The sequence below is a fragment of the Lytechinus pictus genome, chromosome 12 (assembly GCF_037042905.1).
Source record: "Lytechinus pictus isolate F3 Inbred chromosome 12, Lp3.0, whole genome shotgun sequence".
Lineage (NCBI taxonomy): Eukaryota > Metazoa > Echinodermata > Echinoidea > Temnopleuroida > Toxopneustidae > Lytechinus > Lytechinus pictus.
This window is the reverse complement of record NC_087256.1, coordinates 8,963,841-8,980,759: the sequence shown is the minus strand read 5'-3', so window position 1 is coordinate 8,980,759 and position 16,919 is coordinate 8,963,841. Positions and strand designations below refer to the sequence as shown.

The 16,919-nt window shown below is 36.5% G+C and overlaps 1 protein-coding gene across 1 annotated transcript; it reads right to left on the bottom strand.

The window, feature by feature from the left end:
- Positions 1-2,113: 2,113 nt before the first annotated feature.
- LOC129273268 (polycomb group RING finger protein 3-like) lies at positions 2,114-13,053 on the bottom strand. The gene is made up of 6 exons (XM_064107860.1): positions 13,022-13,053; positions 11,735-11,790; positions 9,237-9,302; positions 3,452-3,651; positions 2,758-2,838; positions 2,114-2,143 (listed from the first exon to the last, which is right to left on the bottom strand). The coding sequence occupies exons 1-6, from the start codon at positions 13,051-13,053 to the stop codon at positions 2,114-2,116; spliced, it is 465 nt and encodes a 154-aa protein (XP_063963930.1).
- Between the last annotated feature and the right edge of the window lie 3,866 nt (positions 13,054-16,919).

Sequence of the window (16,919 nt, the reverse complement as noted above, 5' to 3'; positions counted from 1 at the left end):
CACCTAGCGGATTACAATATCAGTTACACCATATGTGTATTTATATTTTTTTTCATATACATTTCTTTTTTGGATATATTTATATACATATCACTTATAGATACATATTTACACTTACCTTCTTCTCTTAGTTTGTTTAATGCTTTATCATATATACTTATATGTCTTTTGCACGTTATCAGTTGTTCCCCATTCTTTTTCTTTTTTTCCCCCACTCTTATGCACCAGTTTATTAAGCCTTTCTTTGTAACCTGTTTGACCCACCTCTCACTAATTCTCTTGTTTTTCATCCCATTATCACTGTTTTGTTCCAGATCCTGTTTGATGTTGCCTGCCTCATTATTTTAATCCCTCTTGGCTTGAGGTCTTTTACTGGCCTTACTCACACTAACTTCCCTTTGTGTCTGCCTACTCCTTTTCTTTCATCCCCTTCACTAACCTGATTGGTCTTCTCTACTCACTAATGCCCCTTTTGTCTCCTTGTTTCTAGTGTTGCTGTAGCTTGTTTGTGGTCTATATTATGGTTGTTCCACTTTATATGTTTGTCATTTTGCCTCCGACGAAGATTCTGCTAGGATCGAAAGCTTAGGCCCCTTTTTGACTTTCTACCATTATTTTTTGTTGGGAAAAAATTAAAAAAATCTGATTTAAATCATAATTTTTTTTTTTTTAAACAAAAAAAATCAACAACCCTGAAGTTAAGTACTATCACTATTACTACTCATCTAATTTGTCACCACGATGTATGTTGAGGGATTTACATAAAACCTGGAACATGAGTTATGGTGAGGAGACATTGTTGAGCAAGAAGCATGTACAAATAGATGTCTTATTATTTTCTTACGTGTACGTATACTTTAATATTCTTTATTTTGTATTATTATTATCCTCACCATGGTGGAAATTGTATGGCAATGTCAAGTAGCTCCATGCAATTACTAAAAGATCAGAAATTGTTCGAAGTTTGAATAATAATTGACCATATAACACTCGGAGAAAAAAAACTTTCGAAAAATGGCACGCCCAATTTGACCTTGCTTTCCTGCTAAACGAAAATTACAATGCGAAGCCAGCTGCAAATCGCTATTTCGCCTCTGAAAAATGAAGCATAATCAGCACTCCCAGAACCGAGTTTGCGATAGGCGATCTGAAACGATGTTTGAAAACGCTGAATCTCTCTCCGCAATGGAAGCATAAACACAACCTAAATGTAATTCCTAAGGGAGAATGTCTGATGTTTAAGAAACTACTGTAAACAAAATAGTAGGATTCTTTTTTTGTATTCATATGTTTTATTGGGTCAACCAGACCAAGTTAAACAATTAATACAAGAATCCTTCTATTTTCAAATAGAAGGATGCTTGTTGTCAAAGATTTGATGAAATGGGTACAGTATATGCAGATTCGAACAGACTCTGGACATGTGGTGTGTATTCATTGAACGTAAGTTCAGCATTATCTTGATGTAAATGTACATACAAGCAATGTGAAAGTACACTTTACATCACATATATTCTTTAATATCTCCCCTTTCCTCTCACTCTCCCTCCTTCCCCGTTATCTGTTTCTAATCCTCCCCGAATTGACCATCTTTCTTCATTTTCATTTTCTTTTTCCCACTCCCAATCAATTAACTCTTTTTCTTCAATAAAACCCATCAATTGGATCATTCGTCTATGAACGTAATTACATGATTTTACGAATGAGAGATATACAGTGCTAAGTCCTGAACCCCACACTTCTCTAGATATTTCAACAAATCATTTAAATTGTAGGAAAACACACTTTGCCCAGAAAATGAATGTTAACATTCAGAATGTCAATCAACATCTGTAGATTCTAACTATTTTTTTCGATGCAATAACCATCTGCCATTCTTACCTTACAAACAGCTTATTAAAACACCCCAAGTGATATTTTCCCTAGCCCTGCCCATTTCTCATATCCCCCCTCATCTCATTCATTCTTCCTCATGCTATTTCAACACAGTGTAACTATACTCCAAAATCATTCACATAAGTGCATGCCTTGGGAAGCCCGGCTCTAACATTACATCCCGGCTGACTTTGGAAGACGAAAAAGATCGCCATTCCACGTCCATTATCTCAAACTCTCATCCGATACCGAAGAGACAATGCTCTCTCTGAATAATAAAAAGCACATTTTCTAGAGTGACCCAGAAATGGGAATTCTTGGTCGTGACCTTATAAGTGTTAACTTGAATACAGATGGGGCTAACACGAACCCATCTATAGAAACAAGTACATTGCATTGTCCTCGTCTTGAGCCATTTAAACAAAGTTTCCATCTCAGTTGAAGTATGGATCAAAATGTTGTAAGAAAATATTTGCAATCAACTGCAACAATCAAAAGATCAGTTTTAGCTGTAGCAAATCAGTTAAACTCCTTCAGAAGCAGACAAGCAATCAATTGCAAATTAATTTGTAATCAATTGCAAGAGACATGATTGATTTTGGTTCCTCAAATAGATTTGAGATTGATCGCAAGTTTCTTGTTACACCCCAATAGAGCCCTGATGCACACACGACACGGCTTCAGATTTGAAAAAGCCCGACCAGGCTCTACACCCGCAATTTGAAGCCGTCTTGAGACGATTTAAACCCCTGTGACACATAACTTGGGGCCAGCAAATTTTGCTATTAAACCCGCTTGTAGTGCTCTCCCTCTCTCCCCTCTATCAAATTTCCACCTCAAATTTGCATAAATTAGGAATAAAATCATCATAAAGCTACTCACCCTTGCTCGCCATCTTGTAACACAGACAAACTTTAACGTGTGGTCTTTGCCTAAGATCTCTTCATTGCATAGGATATCAAGCTGATTGGAAAAAAAAAAAAAAGTGTAGGTAATGCCATGGGCAATCATGAAAATTTTTGAAACATAGGTGCATATAATGACTTCTATGCATTGTAATAAGTGTATATTTCATAAAATAGAAAGAGCACTCATTCAAAACAATTCAACACAATCCCTTGATATATTCTTAGTTTGTCATTGTAGCAATACTTCCCAAGAGGATCAAAAAGACTAATAAATCAATCTTTGGAGTTAAATAAATTCTATGATTACTTTGATTGAATTAATTCCTGTGATAATTTTCATCAGATGCTGATTCTTCCTAGTTATCTTTCTTGCCATTATCAACCAGGGACTTTCTTCTTGAAGAGGGTCAAAAAGCATATGAAATTTAACCAGTGTAACAACTAAATTCTTATATTTTTATCAATGTAAACAGCATATCACATTAAAATGTATTGATTGGTTCCATATATTACCGAAAAAGAAGTGCCCCAACAGAGCATGAAAATTAGGAAATGCCTTTCACAAACATATTTCTCTCACAATGTGAATAAAACAAATGATCATACACAGCATTTACTCATATTTCATTTATAACCTGCTAACTGATGATATTTTATATCATACTAACCTCATTAAATTTATCTAATTGTAATTTCTTGGCAACAAATTTCTTGATGTGATTGATGGTGGCCTGGGAAGAGATACGGATGAACTTTTTCCGGAGTGGACCCAGCTTGTTGGTGGAACATTCTAGGACGATCTTGACTTGCTCATCGTTCCGGTGGTAATCATCGTCCCCGTCTTTGGTGATGTCATTTTGTAATTCATCTGTATGGTGAAAATAATAAAAAAAGAAAATGGTGATTCAAAGTGATCTTATCATGGCAATGAAATTGAGACTTTTAGATCCGCAAAGTACATGTACATGTAAAATGAAAGGTCACAGACATGTGTCAGGAAACTGAGAAAAATAAATAATCTTTTTTTTTCTTGGATTAATGCTAATTTTGTGTCTTGCAATCAAATAATCCAAGATAAACTTATATTCATATCAAACAAAATATAGTGATTTTAAAGCACCAACTATCAAGAACAATTTATATCAAATATAACTCTTGATTTTTGCATAAAAATAAAAATAAAATTTCCATTTTGTCTTGATATAATCTGGAAAAGTTAGTGATTGTAAAACAACTAGAATCGCCGAGTAGTGAGCATTGAATTGGTAACCCACATGTGTACACTCTAAATTTTCACGATTCAAAATAAATCCAGATCGGTTGTAAATAGTGACAAATACTAGATTTAGTTTTAAACCTATATTAATCTAAAAGATTTGAATTTAAATCTTTTGAGATTTGAAAGTTAATCCTAAAGGTTTAAAATAAATCCAACATTCGGCTGGTCACTATCCAAAGCCGATTTAGATTTATTTTAAATGCTTGGAATTTAGAGTGTAGCTCTTCCAGGTATGCCCTGAAAAATGAAATGGTACATATTCCCTTTTGCATTTCACAAACTATCTATCTACATGTAGCTAACCACATAAAATAACTCGCAGTGTACAATGTATATTAGGGAAGGGAAGAAAACGGCACCTAAAAATAGGCAGACAACCTGCTACCCTTCTACATAAATCACACTAATGATAAGGCTCTCTAAATGTCAAAGATTCAAATAAATCCCAAGACACTTGATGTGCATACATTTTACTATTCATGAATTATAAATCTGCTTGTACAGATATAAAAATAGCACTAAAGACAGACATACTCTCTTTGGAATTTGAATACTGCTATTCTTGATACAGTGTAGAGTAGAATGATATTTTTGTAATTTACCATGAATGGATGTCATCATTTAGAAATCAAGTAGGCCTACACACAAACATCAGGGTGATAAGAATGAATTGAGAAAGTCAAAGAAGTCTTAATTATTACTAAGTCTGATACTGACATTTTGGTCAAAATTGATTGAAACAAATGTCTATTAAATGGAGGATACATTTTTTATAACTTGTGTTGTCAATAGAGCCAGGGCCTCACTGCATTAAACTTATATGGTATTTTTGCCATCCAATGGTGACTACCATGAAATCCTTGATTTTGATTGGCTGTTGAGCAATGTTACCATGGTAGTTACTATTGGATGGCAGAGTTATAATAGTAGTCACTTTTGTGCAATGAGTATCCCAAGCTTGCACAAACTCATGTAGCTTATAATCTAGGCGGAGGCTGCAGTTATTGTCTTTGCTGTTTATGCTGAACCTAAGCGATACGTCTGATCTGGCTAAGAATACGCATTGTGGCTTCGTTAGCATCCACCACCTATACACTACCATCTTGATTTGGATGTTGTTTTTTATTATCGACAATGAAATGACGCCAATTTTTTTAACGAAAAATTCTCATGCATATGTATGAGAAGAAATAAATCAGACCAATCAAAATACGTTGGTTAGAAGAAAGGTAATGCATATCTAATATAAAAATCATGTGACATGATGTCACTTTCTTCATCCAAAATGGAAAGTACGAATAAACGCGGGAATCTTATGCAAGAAAGTTTGAATTCTGTTGCCGATATACTCGGCATTTCTAGTGGAAAATTCTGAGACCTTCAAGAATCTGCCATTCGTAGCGTTATTGATAACGGGAGGGATATATTTCTTGCTTTACCAACAGGATATGGAAAAGCACAATCTACCAGGCAATCCCTATGTGTTACAATTACCTTCGTGATCACGGCTTTTATGAAAATAACTCCGACATTTTGAATAAACATGAATATTGATTAATATGCAGACGGGAGTTATAGGCGGTAGATGCTTTGCATCCACAATTCGTAGTCTTTGCCACATCAGACATATCGCTTGCGTTCAGCATAACAGCAAAGGCAATAAACTGCAGCCTCCGCCTAGATTATAGGCTAAAACTCATGCTGATGAAAACACACTGGGAGAGATAATATAGAAGTGATTGATGTCTTAAATTAAGAGTAACTGATACTGCTTGTCACAGCCAGCTCTCAAGAAACCCTTTGTTCAGACTGACAGCATTCAGCTACATACAGTATACACATGGTTTAACACAGTCAGTTTGAAGTGTGAACAGGGTAAATGAAAGCAGTAAGACACATGTGTCTGAACATCAGGCCGTATGAAGCATGGCAATAGAGAATCAACATGAACATAATATCACTCAGGTTCACACAAAACTTAGTAAGAATATTAAATGTACAGGCAAATTTCTAAGTCTTATATGTAAGGCAATGTTTGTGAATTCTTTTGTCAGCAATATTTCTTGATATGTTACATGTTCACCTACAGCCTTGTCCATGTCAAGAATTGGAAAATTGCAATTCTTGAAATCACATTAATAAATCTGCACTGTAAAGAACAGCTGACAGTAGACATCTCCACAGATAAATAAAACTATATAGCTGCAGGCTTTTGCTATACGGAAAGCCTAGTAGCCTACATACATGTACAGTGACTAACTGACAACCAAGATTTCTGCTAGAGCTCGGTATCAATTTTCTCTAATCTAAACAGGGTCTGAGCTAGCTGTCAGTGCCATGTCACACGCGATACACCAGACTGCATTCAAGGTGTGATCTCGCATTCATTCCTACTACAGATGAGGCATTGAGCCCTCGTGTGTTCAAGCTTCTTTGGCTCTGATCCTCTGATGCATCGATTCACTCCGTTCAAGTGACATTATTTTACGGTGACACGATATTTGCTCCAGTGACAATTGCTCCAGGCTTCGTTTTGTCTACAGATATAGGGTTAGGTTTAGGATAGGCTATAAGCGTTGAATCCAGGGTTGAAGTTGGTCATTCCATTAATGTGTGGAATTTGCAGCAGAGCAATTGTTGCCAGAGCAAATGTCATGGAACCAATACATTCTACACTGCTCCTGCCTGCATTCTTTCAATGATTGTTGCTTTGATATAGTTTTAAGACAAGCAACTAAATATGTTGGATGCCCAACTCTCTCATAAAAATTGCTTGAATATTAGCCTTGCCTGAGGCATACCTGGACATGGTTAGCACAATACACTAGTGTATTTAATCGTATTTGACTATAGGCCCTATACATGTATAACACACAAAACTCATTAATCAAAAAGCAGAAAAGCTGCCTAAAAACAGGAAAGAAGCAGTTCCAAATGTGTGACATTGAAGCATATATTATTTATTTACTCTAATAGGCCTATATGATTTTATTACCCAAGGCTGTGGATGCCCTGGCATCAATGCCTATCTCATTGGCTTTAAAATACTTTTGTGCTACTACTGATAAGACAAAATGGGTTTATTTTTCATTTCTGTTACTGATGGATGTATGATTTATCAAATAAATCATTCCATTTATTGTGTTATTGAAAATAGAAGTACTGACTTAAAATCAATCATTGACAGTAAAATCAGCCATTGTGATGTAAATGAAAAGGTTCACATGAAACAGATTAGCTGACTGAGCTATTCCAAATCTTGAAGGCTTCTTTCCAGTTGATCTACATATACATGTACAATTGTACATCGATTCACCTGTCATCAGTGAATAGGCCATAAAACAAGCTTTCATCAATATTCATAGCCTCATGATGATACCCACAGGATGTGATCAAATAAACCTTGAACAAAACCATCTAAACTCTTGACCAGAATTTCACCCAGGCCAAGGTTGTGGGCAATGGAGCGAGCAAGGCTGGTATACAGTGACACATGTATAACAAACATGGGGAGCATCGTGGCCGAGTGGTAGAGACTCTCGTCTTTCAATCTGAGGGACTTGGGTTTAAACCCAACCATGGCGTGTTTTCCTTCAGCAAGAAATTTACACCCATTCTGCTGCACTCAACCCAGGTGAGGCAAATGGGTACCAGCAGGAAGTAATTCCTCAAAAAGCTATGAGCACCATGATCGGTAGACAATCTTTAATAGCCAGGGTAATATTGGAGCGCCTTGAGCTATTATCATTCTTATTCTATTTTTATATTAAACATCATGACATCACCATCCAGCCTTATACACTGTACATACTACATGCCTATTAACACATTTATATGTTAGGCATATAGTATGTACAGTGTATGGCTGTATGGTGATGTCATGATGTTTAATATCAAAATAGAATAATGTTTAATATCAAAATAGAATAATGTTTTATATCAAAATAACAAGGACCGCCATATAGTGAAAATGTTAAAACATTTTCACTATATGCCTTGTCTTGCCAGCATGGATTTGCAATGCTTGTGGGGCTGCATTTTCAACTCATTAATCATTTTACATCATAATTCTTCAGAGGGTAAAAAAAAGCTATAATAATTTTTGTTTAGTGTTGCTTGGCAGCAGCCACAAAGTATATCAATCATTTTCATTTCAACAAGGTTCAATCTCCTTGATATCATTGATAGAGCTCTAGTATGAACACAACACACACTCTCATGTAATATATGTCTGATTTTCATCAGTGTCCTGATTGATATCTCTTCGTCTCAACGCATTTGTAATCCTCTCAGCGCCCCAAATTTATATAAAAAGCACTTTGTTGATGCCTTCTGTCGTCAACCTAAACAAGCGAGTGGGAGACTCACTGCATGAATCTGAACGGAGCGATGGAGTCTTGTGATAACACCCTTATGGCTGATGTTTGAGTTCAAACATGATTTTGGATGATACTGATCCGATATAAATGTGATTGCCTTTTAGAAACAAATGAGCTTTAACACCTGCCTAGTCAGTAACAATACCTATTAATTTCTGATTGGGTAGTTTATCCAGATTAGCAAAAAGAGGGGTTTTTTGCAAGTGAAAATGGGCATATGTGTTAATTCATGATTAAGTATTTCATCTAGATCAGAAAAGGATTTTTTGCCAAGCACTTACATGTATGCGCAAAATGTATTACCAATCATTTTGATGTATTACCAATCATTTTGAGACCCGATTATTTTCTTGTATACTGGTATTTTAATGACCATGCAAGTGTCAATACATCTAGTAATGGAAATCGAAAGGGGTTTACAAGAATATGGCAAGCCAAAAATACAACATTTGCTTACACACATGATATAGTTAGAAATTTGATATACACAGGTTCATGGATAATTGCCACCAAATCCAAACAAATGAAATATCAATACATTTGAATATTTTCAAAGTAAACTTGGCAAAGGAAGTTAAACAAACTAGTGAATTTTCTTTTTAATCTACAAAATATTTGGTCTACTTTCTAAGCAATGTTCACAAAAAATTATCAGAATATGTGGGGGAAAAAGAGAGTAACAGGAAGAAAGATGAAACAGAGATAAAGATTGAGACTGAGTCTGAGACAGATATGGAGGATAAAAAGTATGGTAAAATAGAACCTTCTGTAAATAAAACAATACAATACACTGACCTGTTTTTTCTTCTGGCTCCGTTTTACCAAAAGATTCATAAAACTCCTTTTCTCTCCTTTCCTCACCTGAAAAATAAATGTGAACAAATCAAAATTTTCAAGTTCAATACAAAAAGTGAAACACTGATTTTTATTTCAACTCAGTCAATTAACAAATTCCTATCTATCAAATAAACAACATATATTCTGTATAAAATTGCACTTGGAGTCATAATAACAGCATTCACCTATAGAGTACAAATGTATACAGATTTAGAAACGATTCTCGGGTGAATTTGATTGATTGGTTGGGATTTTTTTTACCTGATTGCTAAGAAAGCATGAATGCTTGTAAGCAAGCAACCAGAGGACCGACGGCTTAAGGTCCTCTCCGAAGGACCTGGTAATGAGGATTAATGCCTTACCAAAGGGCAATAGCGCACCAAGTGTGAATCGAACCCGGGTCACCGGAATACGAATCCCCCGCTCTACCGACTGAGCTATCGCGCCTCCTATTGAATGTATATTGTATGTAAAAGCAATATCCTTGAAAGTAAAGTGGTGTACAGATAGGGTTTTTTTCCATGGACAAGACCAAAAAAAAGAGAGAGAGAGAAAAGGAAAGAAAAGGAAAGAGAAAAGGGTGAAATATGATATTTGCTGAATATCATGTCAAACTCTATCACACAATTGTAATAAAAATGTCAAAATTTTGACCGATATGCCATATCTGGCCCTCTCAAAAGTTTGTTCTCATTACACCATTGTAGGCCTACACTGAATAGCAAAGACTAAATAATGGTTAGATATTTTCTTTTTACTTTATGATAGACATACATTTATTAAATACCTGTTATCATTTTTTTTTAATGGATGGATAATGTTACACTGTACATGTACATAAAAAAGCAATAGGAAGAAGTACTTCAAGAGAATAAAAACATGACCAAGTACGTCATATTCCTCCATCCTGTTTTATAATAAAGGAAGTTTTATAACAAACACATATACACATTGGTATTTGACAACCAAGAGATTTCCTCCACCTCCGCTCTAAATCCATAGTTCCTTACTTTCATAAACATATTTGTAAGGAATATAAACATAAATAATACTCAAATGATGATGAATTTCCTCTTAAATATAGCTGAAGGCATCATTATTATAATAGATAAGGGGGAGTAGCAGGGAATTTTGACAGTGATATGAAGAAAGAAATTCTAAAAGAGATATTTCTATTTCTGTGTAATACTCGATGCAGACCCCCCCCCCCCCCACCCCCGTATACTTTTTGTTCTTCTTTCTTCCTTTCTATTTTATTTCTCCTTTTTTCAATACTTGAGAACTCAATTCGTCAGTGATTTTACGAACTGGCTCAAACCTCGGCTGGCCTCCAAAACATGACTTCAAGATAATCACGTTTAAAGTTTGAATGTTTTTCAGACCCTTATAACTTCGCACTTTCAAAGAAACCAGATCAATTATTTATAACAATTTAAAGCACACAATCTATTCTTTTATAATATACAAAAATTTGTCCGCAATTCATATTCATTTTCTCAATATTTGAAATGAAGTGCATGTATGCATTTCAGAAGCTGTTAATTTTTACCCAAACAAAGGGTTTGAGTCACTTCGTAAAATCATGCACATTGCGCACTGTTCTTTAGCAACACAAACCACGCTCTGAGCCAGTTCGTAGAATCATTGATGCCACGCACATGATTTTTAGAGGCACAAATCCTGCGCCAACCACATACGTGCTGCATACGCGCAGCATCTGGTTGGGTCTTTGACCTGTGCGCACCATTCCAGAGACTTTATAGAACACAAAGAATGGTTTGAGCCAGTTCTTAAAATCAAAGGAGGGGGGTTGAGTCGGTTCGTAAAAAAAGTCAAATATGCTATTATTCTTCAAATAATACGAATTTTGATCTGAAATTTGTCAAGTCAATAGAGTGAATCACAGGCTTTCGGAATATGTAAAAAAAAAATTGAAAAGTTGACCGAATATTAAAGCCGGTTCGTTAAATAACTGAAGAATTATGAAAGGTTGCCTGTCTGCCCCCAGTACCATGAGTTGTGGGAAATAAGAAATTAGAGGGCATATTCCTTTATACAAAGCACAAATGTCAATTACTTTCAGAAAATAAAACATTCCATTTCAAAAGATTAAAAATTGTTTTATACCATAAAATAATGGTTTTTATATTGGTATTGGTAATGACATATCTAATCAATTATCAAGGATAAAACATGTAATACTGTGTCAGCAGTCTTTATTTTAATTGTGGAGGTGAATATCTTTGAAATTTACAATTTAATCTTTTGTTCAATAGATAAAAAATCAGTATATATATACAGTAAAACCAGCATAACTTGCAAAAAATGCAAAGATGCAGAGCAGACATAGTGTACTGCCTGTTGACTTGAGAAAATAACAAGCTATCATATTTCATAATAACTGGAAATAAATAGCCACAAGACTTTCCTGTAAGAATATAGATGCATATACTTACTTTTAAGTAGATTTGGAACTAATTTGTAGACAATGTCCTGCATCGTCCGGTCGAATCTGAAAGTGGAAGAAATGAAACAAAATTGTTTTTAATAGCAGGGCTCCACACTAACCCTTTGTTTCTACTGGTCCAACCTGTTCATGTTGAACCAGTAGTTTTTTTCATTTTTTACTGGTCCAAACCTAAAATTTACTTACTTGAGCTTTTGCTCTCTTCTATTGCTTTCACCCCCCTTCCTTCAGCCAGAAATTTACCCACATTGTGCTAAATGTGCTGCACACAACCCAGGTGAGGTGAATGGGTATCTCGTAGGAAGAAATTCCTTTCATGCTTGAATGCCTAGGTGTCCAAGCCAAAGCTGGGGTAATAGTTTTCAGAACTGAAGTAGCTACCCCTGGGTCATTGATGTGACAGTAATTATTGTTTTATACAGGTAGTTTGTTATGTGATGTTTTGTTCATCACCATTCAGATGCAGATATCACTAGGTGGTTTCAAACCGCCTAGATCATAAGAATCCCCGTTAAAGTACGAGAACTTTTTTAGGCTAAAAAATACCCATTATATATTCCTGCATTCACACCGCCCCGAAGCATACCCTTCGGGATAAGTTCCTGAAGTTATGAGCATGCGCAGTATGGTCTGTATGAGCATGCGCAGTATGGTCTGTATAAGCAGGCAAGGCACGAGAATCAAAATCACTAGCCCAGCAGCCACCCACGGCGCCCGCGCCCAACGACACGCTGGGCTAAAAGTTCCCGTAAATTGCTTTCACATTGCCAAAATACCTGCGACCTTGGAAAAATCCCCGCGAGAGTTCTCGTAATTTCGCCAAGTACCTACTATTTAGCGGGTTTTTTCTTTCGGGGAAATTACGCGCAGTTTGCTTTCACATTACCAAAATACCTGGTATTTTCTGATCGGGGTAAATTTCCCAATCAGAGAATACCTGGAACTGACGAACTTCGAGGCGGTCTGAAACCACCTACTGTTTACCTACTGTACACTGTTTTAGCATGTACATTCTTGAATACAAGTTTTGTTTGTCTGAACACAGGTTTAATCACCAGACTGAAAGACATCAAGATTGATTGGATAAGGATATGACCACATGTAACATCTCTGTTCCTCTGATTAACAGCAGACGACCTTGAGACAGTTTTCTTTATACATGCACTACATATATGAAATGGAATGAATTCAGACTGCTACATGTAGGTATTTGTAGGCCTATACATGTACAGTACATATGTAGGCCTTTATATACTGTATATACATATATACATACATTGTAAACTCCTGAAGAAGACGGACGACCATTGAAAATTCGAGTGAACAATAAAACATTTATTGGCAATCAAAGCATTATCTTCAGCATTATTTTGTTACCTTACAGAAGCCAATACGTGAAACTTTACGATGTTTATACATACATGTATGATGTATGTACATGTATACATGTACAAGGTTGCCAGTTATACCATACCCCCAGTATATAATGTCAAAATGGTGAGAATATTTCAATAAATTTTCATGGTAAAATTTAAAGTGATCATTAATGGTCATTATTGCAAACAGGATTCTGTTATTTCAAGGTATGCTTTGACCCTCTTGGAGTCTAACATTATCCTTGGCAAAATTATGGAAGAAACTAAGCATGAACATAATTTTCAGTCTTGAAAAGGATAAATTTTATAGGGATTTATAAATACACCAATGGGTGTCTGGAAAACGTAGACCGAAGACCGAAGACCGGGGACTCATATCACACTCGTGTGAAAGCGTTTGTAGTTCACGCCCGAAGTGTGCAGTCAGTCCGCAAGCCCCTGTGTTAATGAGCAAATGAGCAAGATTTATCCAAGTCCTCTCGTGGCTGAATTCATGTCCCTGCAAAATCTCGTGAATTGTGAGACTTTCTTTCTCAAAGAATTTAACCACTTTCTCCTTGAGTAATATTGATTATTTTTGTACCATGGGCAAGAGTAAATGTTACCCTTTTATATTGGTCACTTCTTTTGAATGAAATATTTTGATAAATAAGTGAATTTTTTACCTGAAAAGATGCATCAAACAGAATTTTCTTCCTCTGTTTTCACATGCAAATTGTGCAACATTTTGTGTTTTAGGCACCAACATTATTTATATTATCAAAAAGCTCAAACTCTATACTTTCTTACAATGTCACTCTTGATATGTGGCATCTTTTAGATGGGTCAGCAGCCAGTTATTTCCATCAAGATGCAAGACGAGATTTCTGAAATTTCTGAGTAACATAAAATCCAGAGTTCTGATTGGCTGAATACTGTTTTCAAAACAAACAGGCGCGGGTAATTTGAAGAGATTACCACATGGTGAGTGTGACCTTGCAGAGGCCCAGTGTGGGGAACATTGGAATTTGCGTGGGTGTGTGGTCTATGACCAATCAGAGCGCAGTATTCTTGTTTTTGAGCTGCAAAATGTACTTGGTCTATGAAAAGCTGGCTGCTGACCCATCTAAAATACATCTTCTTATAAAGATTATATCATATTAAAGCTTAGATCTTCAGCTTTATCATGATTTAAAAATCATTTGTGCCCAAACAGAAATTAAGTGTGAAAACAACAACTTTCGTTGCATTAAAAAAATATTTTGTTTCATGTTTTAGATCAAAAGTTTTTCCTATATTACAACATTCTTTTAAAAATCCAAACACATGACCTAAAAGAATGATTCTTCTTCTTTACAAAGATACCAAAAACATGAGATTTGGTCAATATTTAGAGCAGCAATGGCCGAATAAAAAGAGGTGTTTTGGTTCGCACCAAGCTCATTAACTATGCAAAAACCCTCTTGTCATGAATATCACTTGGATAAAAGAAGCTACTTTTTCAGGGCTTGCGGACTGACTGTGTGTACAAAGCAGTGCAAAGTGTGTACAAAACACGTGCGCGGGTTAGAATGGACTTTGGACCTTGCCCCGACACATGTTCTCCCATTGACAATGCACGGGTCCCCGGTCTTCGATCTTCGTTTTCCAAACCCGTTGTTGGGTGTCTGGAAAACGAAGACCGAAGACCGGGGATCGCATTCGTTTAGCTAAGATACCACTTATAAATGTCATTATGAAGGCCTCTATTATTCAGCTCAAATTCAAAAATATTCTGATCTAGAATACATTAATGTCATTAATTGGCTGATAATGAAGTCATGTTAATTGCTTGTGTCAACAATTAGTATAGTTGGACCAGTTGAAGCGGGATAGGTCTCCCAGTTTACACCATTATTCCACTGAGACAAGTAACAAACTCCAGTAATCAATCAGACCAGTTTCAAATTTCCAGTTAAAGGTTAACTCTAGACCAGTAATTTCAGACCAGTTTAATTCTTAACTGGTCAAGTAAAGTGAACTCGACCAGTTAGACCAGTATGCCGTTTTTCCATTTTCCAGAATTACATTCTGTGAACTGGTTTTTCCTTCTTAATTGGCTGACATTAATTTGCAATTTTACTACCATTGACATAACGCATGTCCCCGGTCTTCGGTCTTCGTTTTCCAAACCTGTTGTTGGGTGTCTGGAAAACGAAGACAGAAGACCGGGGATCGCGTCAATTCGTCTAGCTAAGATAGGCCTATAATATTCAGCACCAGTTCAAGAATATTCTGATCTTGGATACGTCATCAGCTATGATTGGCTGCGGATAAGTTATGGTTATTTGTGTGAATATCGTTATCAGCTAGGGCATGATATTAAGGATAGCGTACATATTTCACCCACGTATTCAGCCATTGCAATTCTGAAAACTGTCATAAAACTGAAAACTTGCATACAATACACCCCATACTGCGCAATCACGTACAAGCAGACTCAACTCAACTGGCGTTTGCAACTATTTTACTACCATTGACACTCCGCATGTCCCCGGTCTTCGGTCTTCGTTTTCCAAACCTGTTGTTGGGTGTCTGGAAAACGAAGACAGAAGACCGGGGATTGCGTTTTCGTCTAGCTAAGATAGGCCTATAATATTCAGCACCAGTTCAAGAATATTCTGATCTTGGATACGTCATCAGCTATGATTGGCTGTGGATAAGTTATGGTTATTTGTGTGAATATCGTTATCAGCTAGGGCATGATATTAAGGATAACGTACATATTTCACCCACGGAATTCAGCCATTGCAATTCTGAAAACTGTCATAAAACTGAAAACTTGCATACAATACACCCCATACTGCGCAATCACGTACAAGCAGACTCAACTCAACTGGCGTTTGCAACTATTTTACTACCATTGACATTACGCATGTCCCCAGTCTTCGGTCTTCGTTTTCCAGACACCCAACAACAGGTTTGGAAAACGAAGACCGAAGACCGGGGACATGCGTAAACTGGGAGACCTATCCCGCTTCAACTGGTCTAACGATACTATTTATTGACACAAGCAATTAACATGACTTCATTATCAGCCAATTAGTGACATTAATGTATTCTAGATCAGAATATTCTTGAATTTGAGCTGAATAATAGAGGCCTTCATAATGACATTTATAAGTGGTATCTTAGCTAAACGAATGCGATCCCCGGTCTTCGGTCTTCGTTTTCCAGACACCCAACAACGGGTTTGGAAAACGAAGATCGAAGACCGGGGACCCGTGCATTGTCAATGGGAGAACATGTGTCGGGGCAAGGTCCGAAGTCCATTCTAACCCGCGCACGTGTTTTGTACACACTTTGCACTGCTTTGTACACACTGGGCGTGAACTACAAACGCTTTCACACGAGTGTGATATGAGTCCCCGGTCTTCGTTTTCCAGACACCCTACACCAATAGAAGAATTTGAAAATAATGATTTTTTTTACAACAGTCATGATGAGGACCATTTTTATGATTGTCAGATAATTGAAAATACACACATAGATGGAGGCCTACAGGTCCCGGGGGGGGGGGGGGGCACTTCCATTGACGAGTGGATACCATGCACGACCATGGGGTCTCGAAAAGCACCCTAAACACGTATTTTCTATATTCTGAAAATGCACCCCTTAACAAGTATTGGCGTGTGAAACCCTACCCTTAACAAGTATTGGAAACAAAACGATACTCTTGGCAAGTATTCCCTGAATTGAACCCCTAAACAAGTTTACAGCGATATTTTAATTGTTATGTCACAGACATCAGTCGTCGGTTTTACCTTTACCTACACTCTG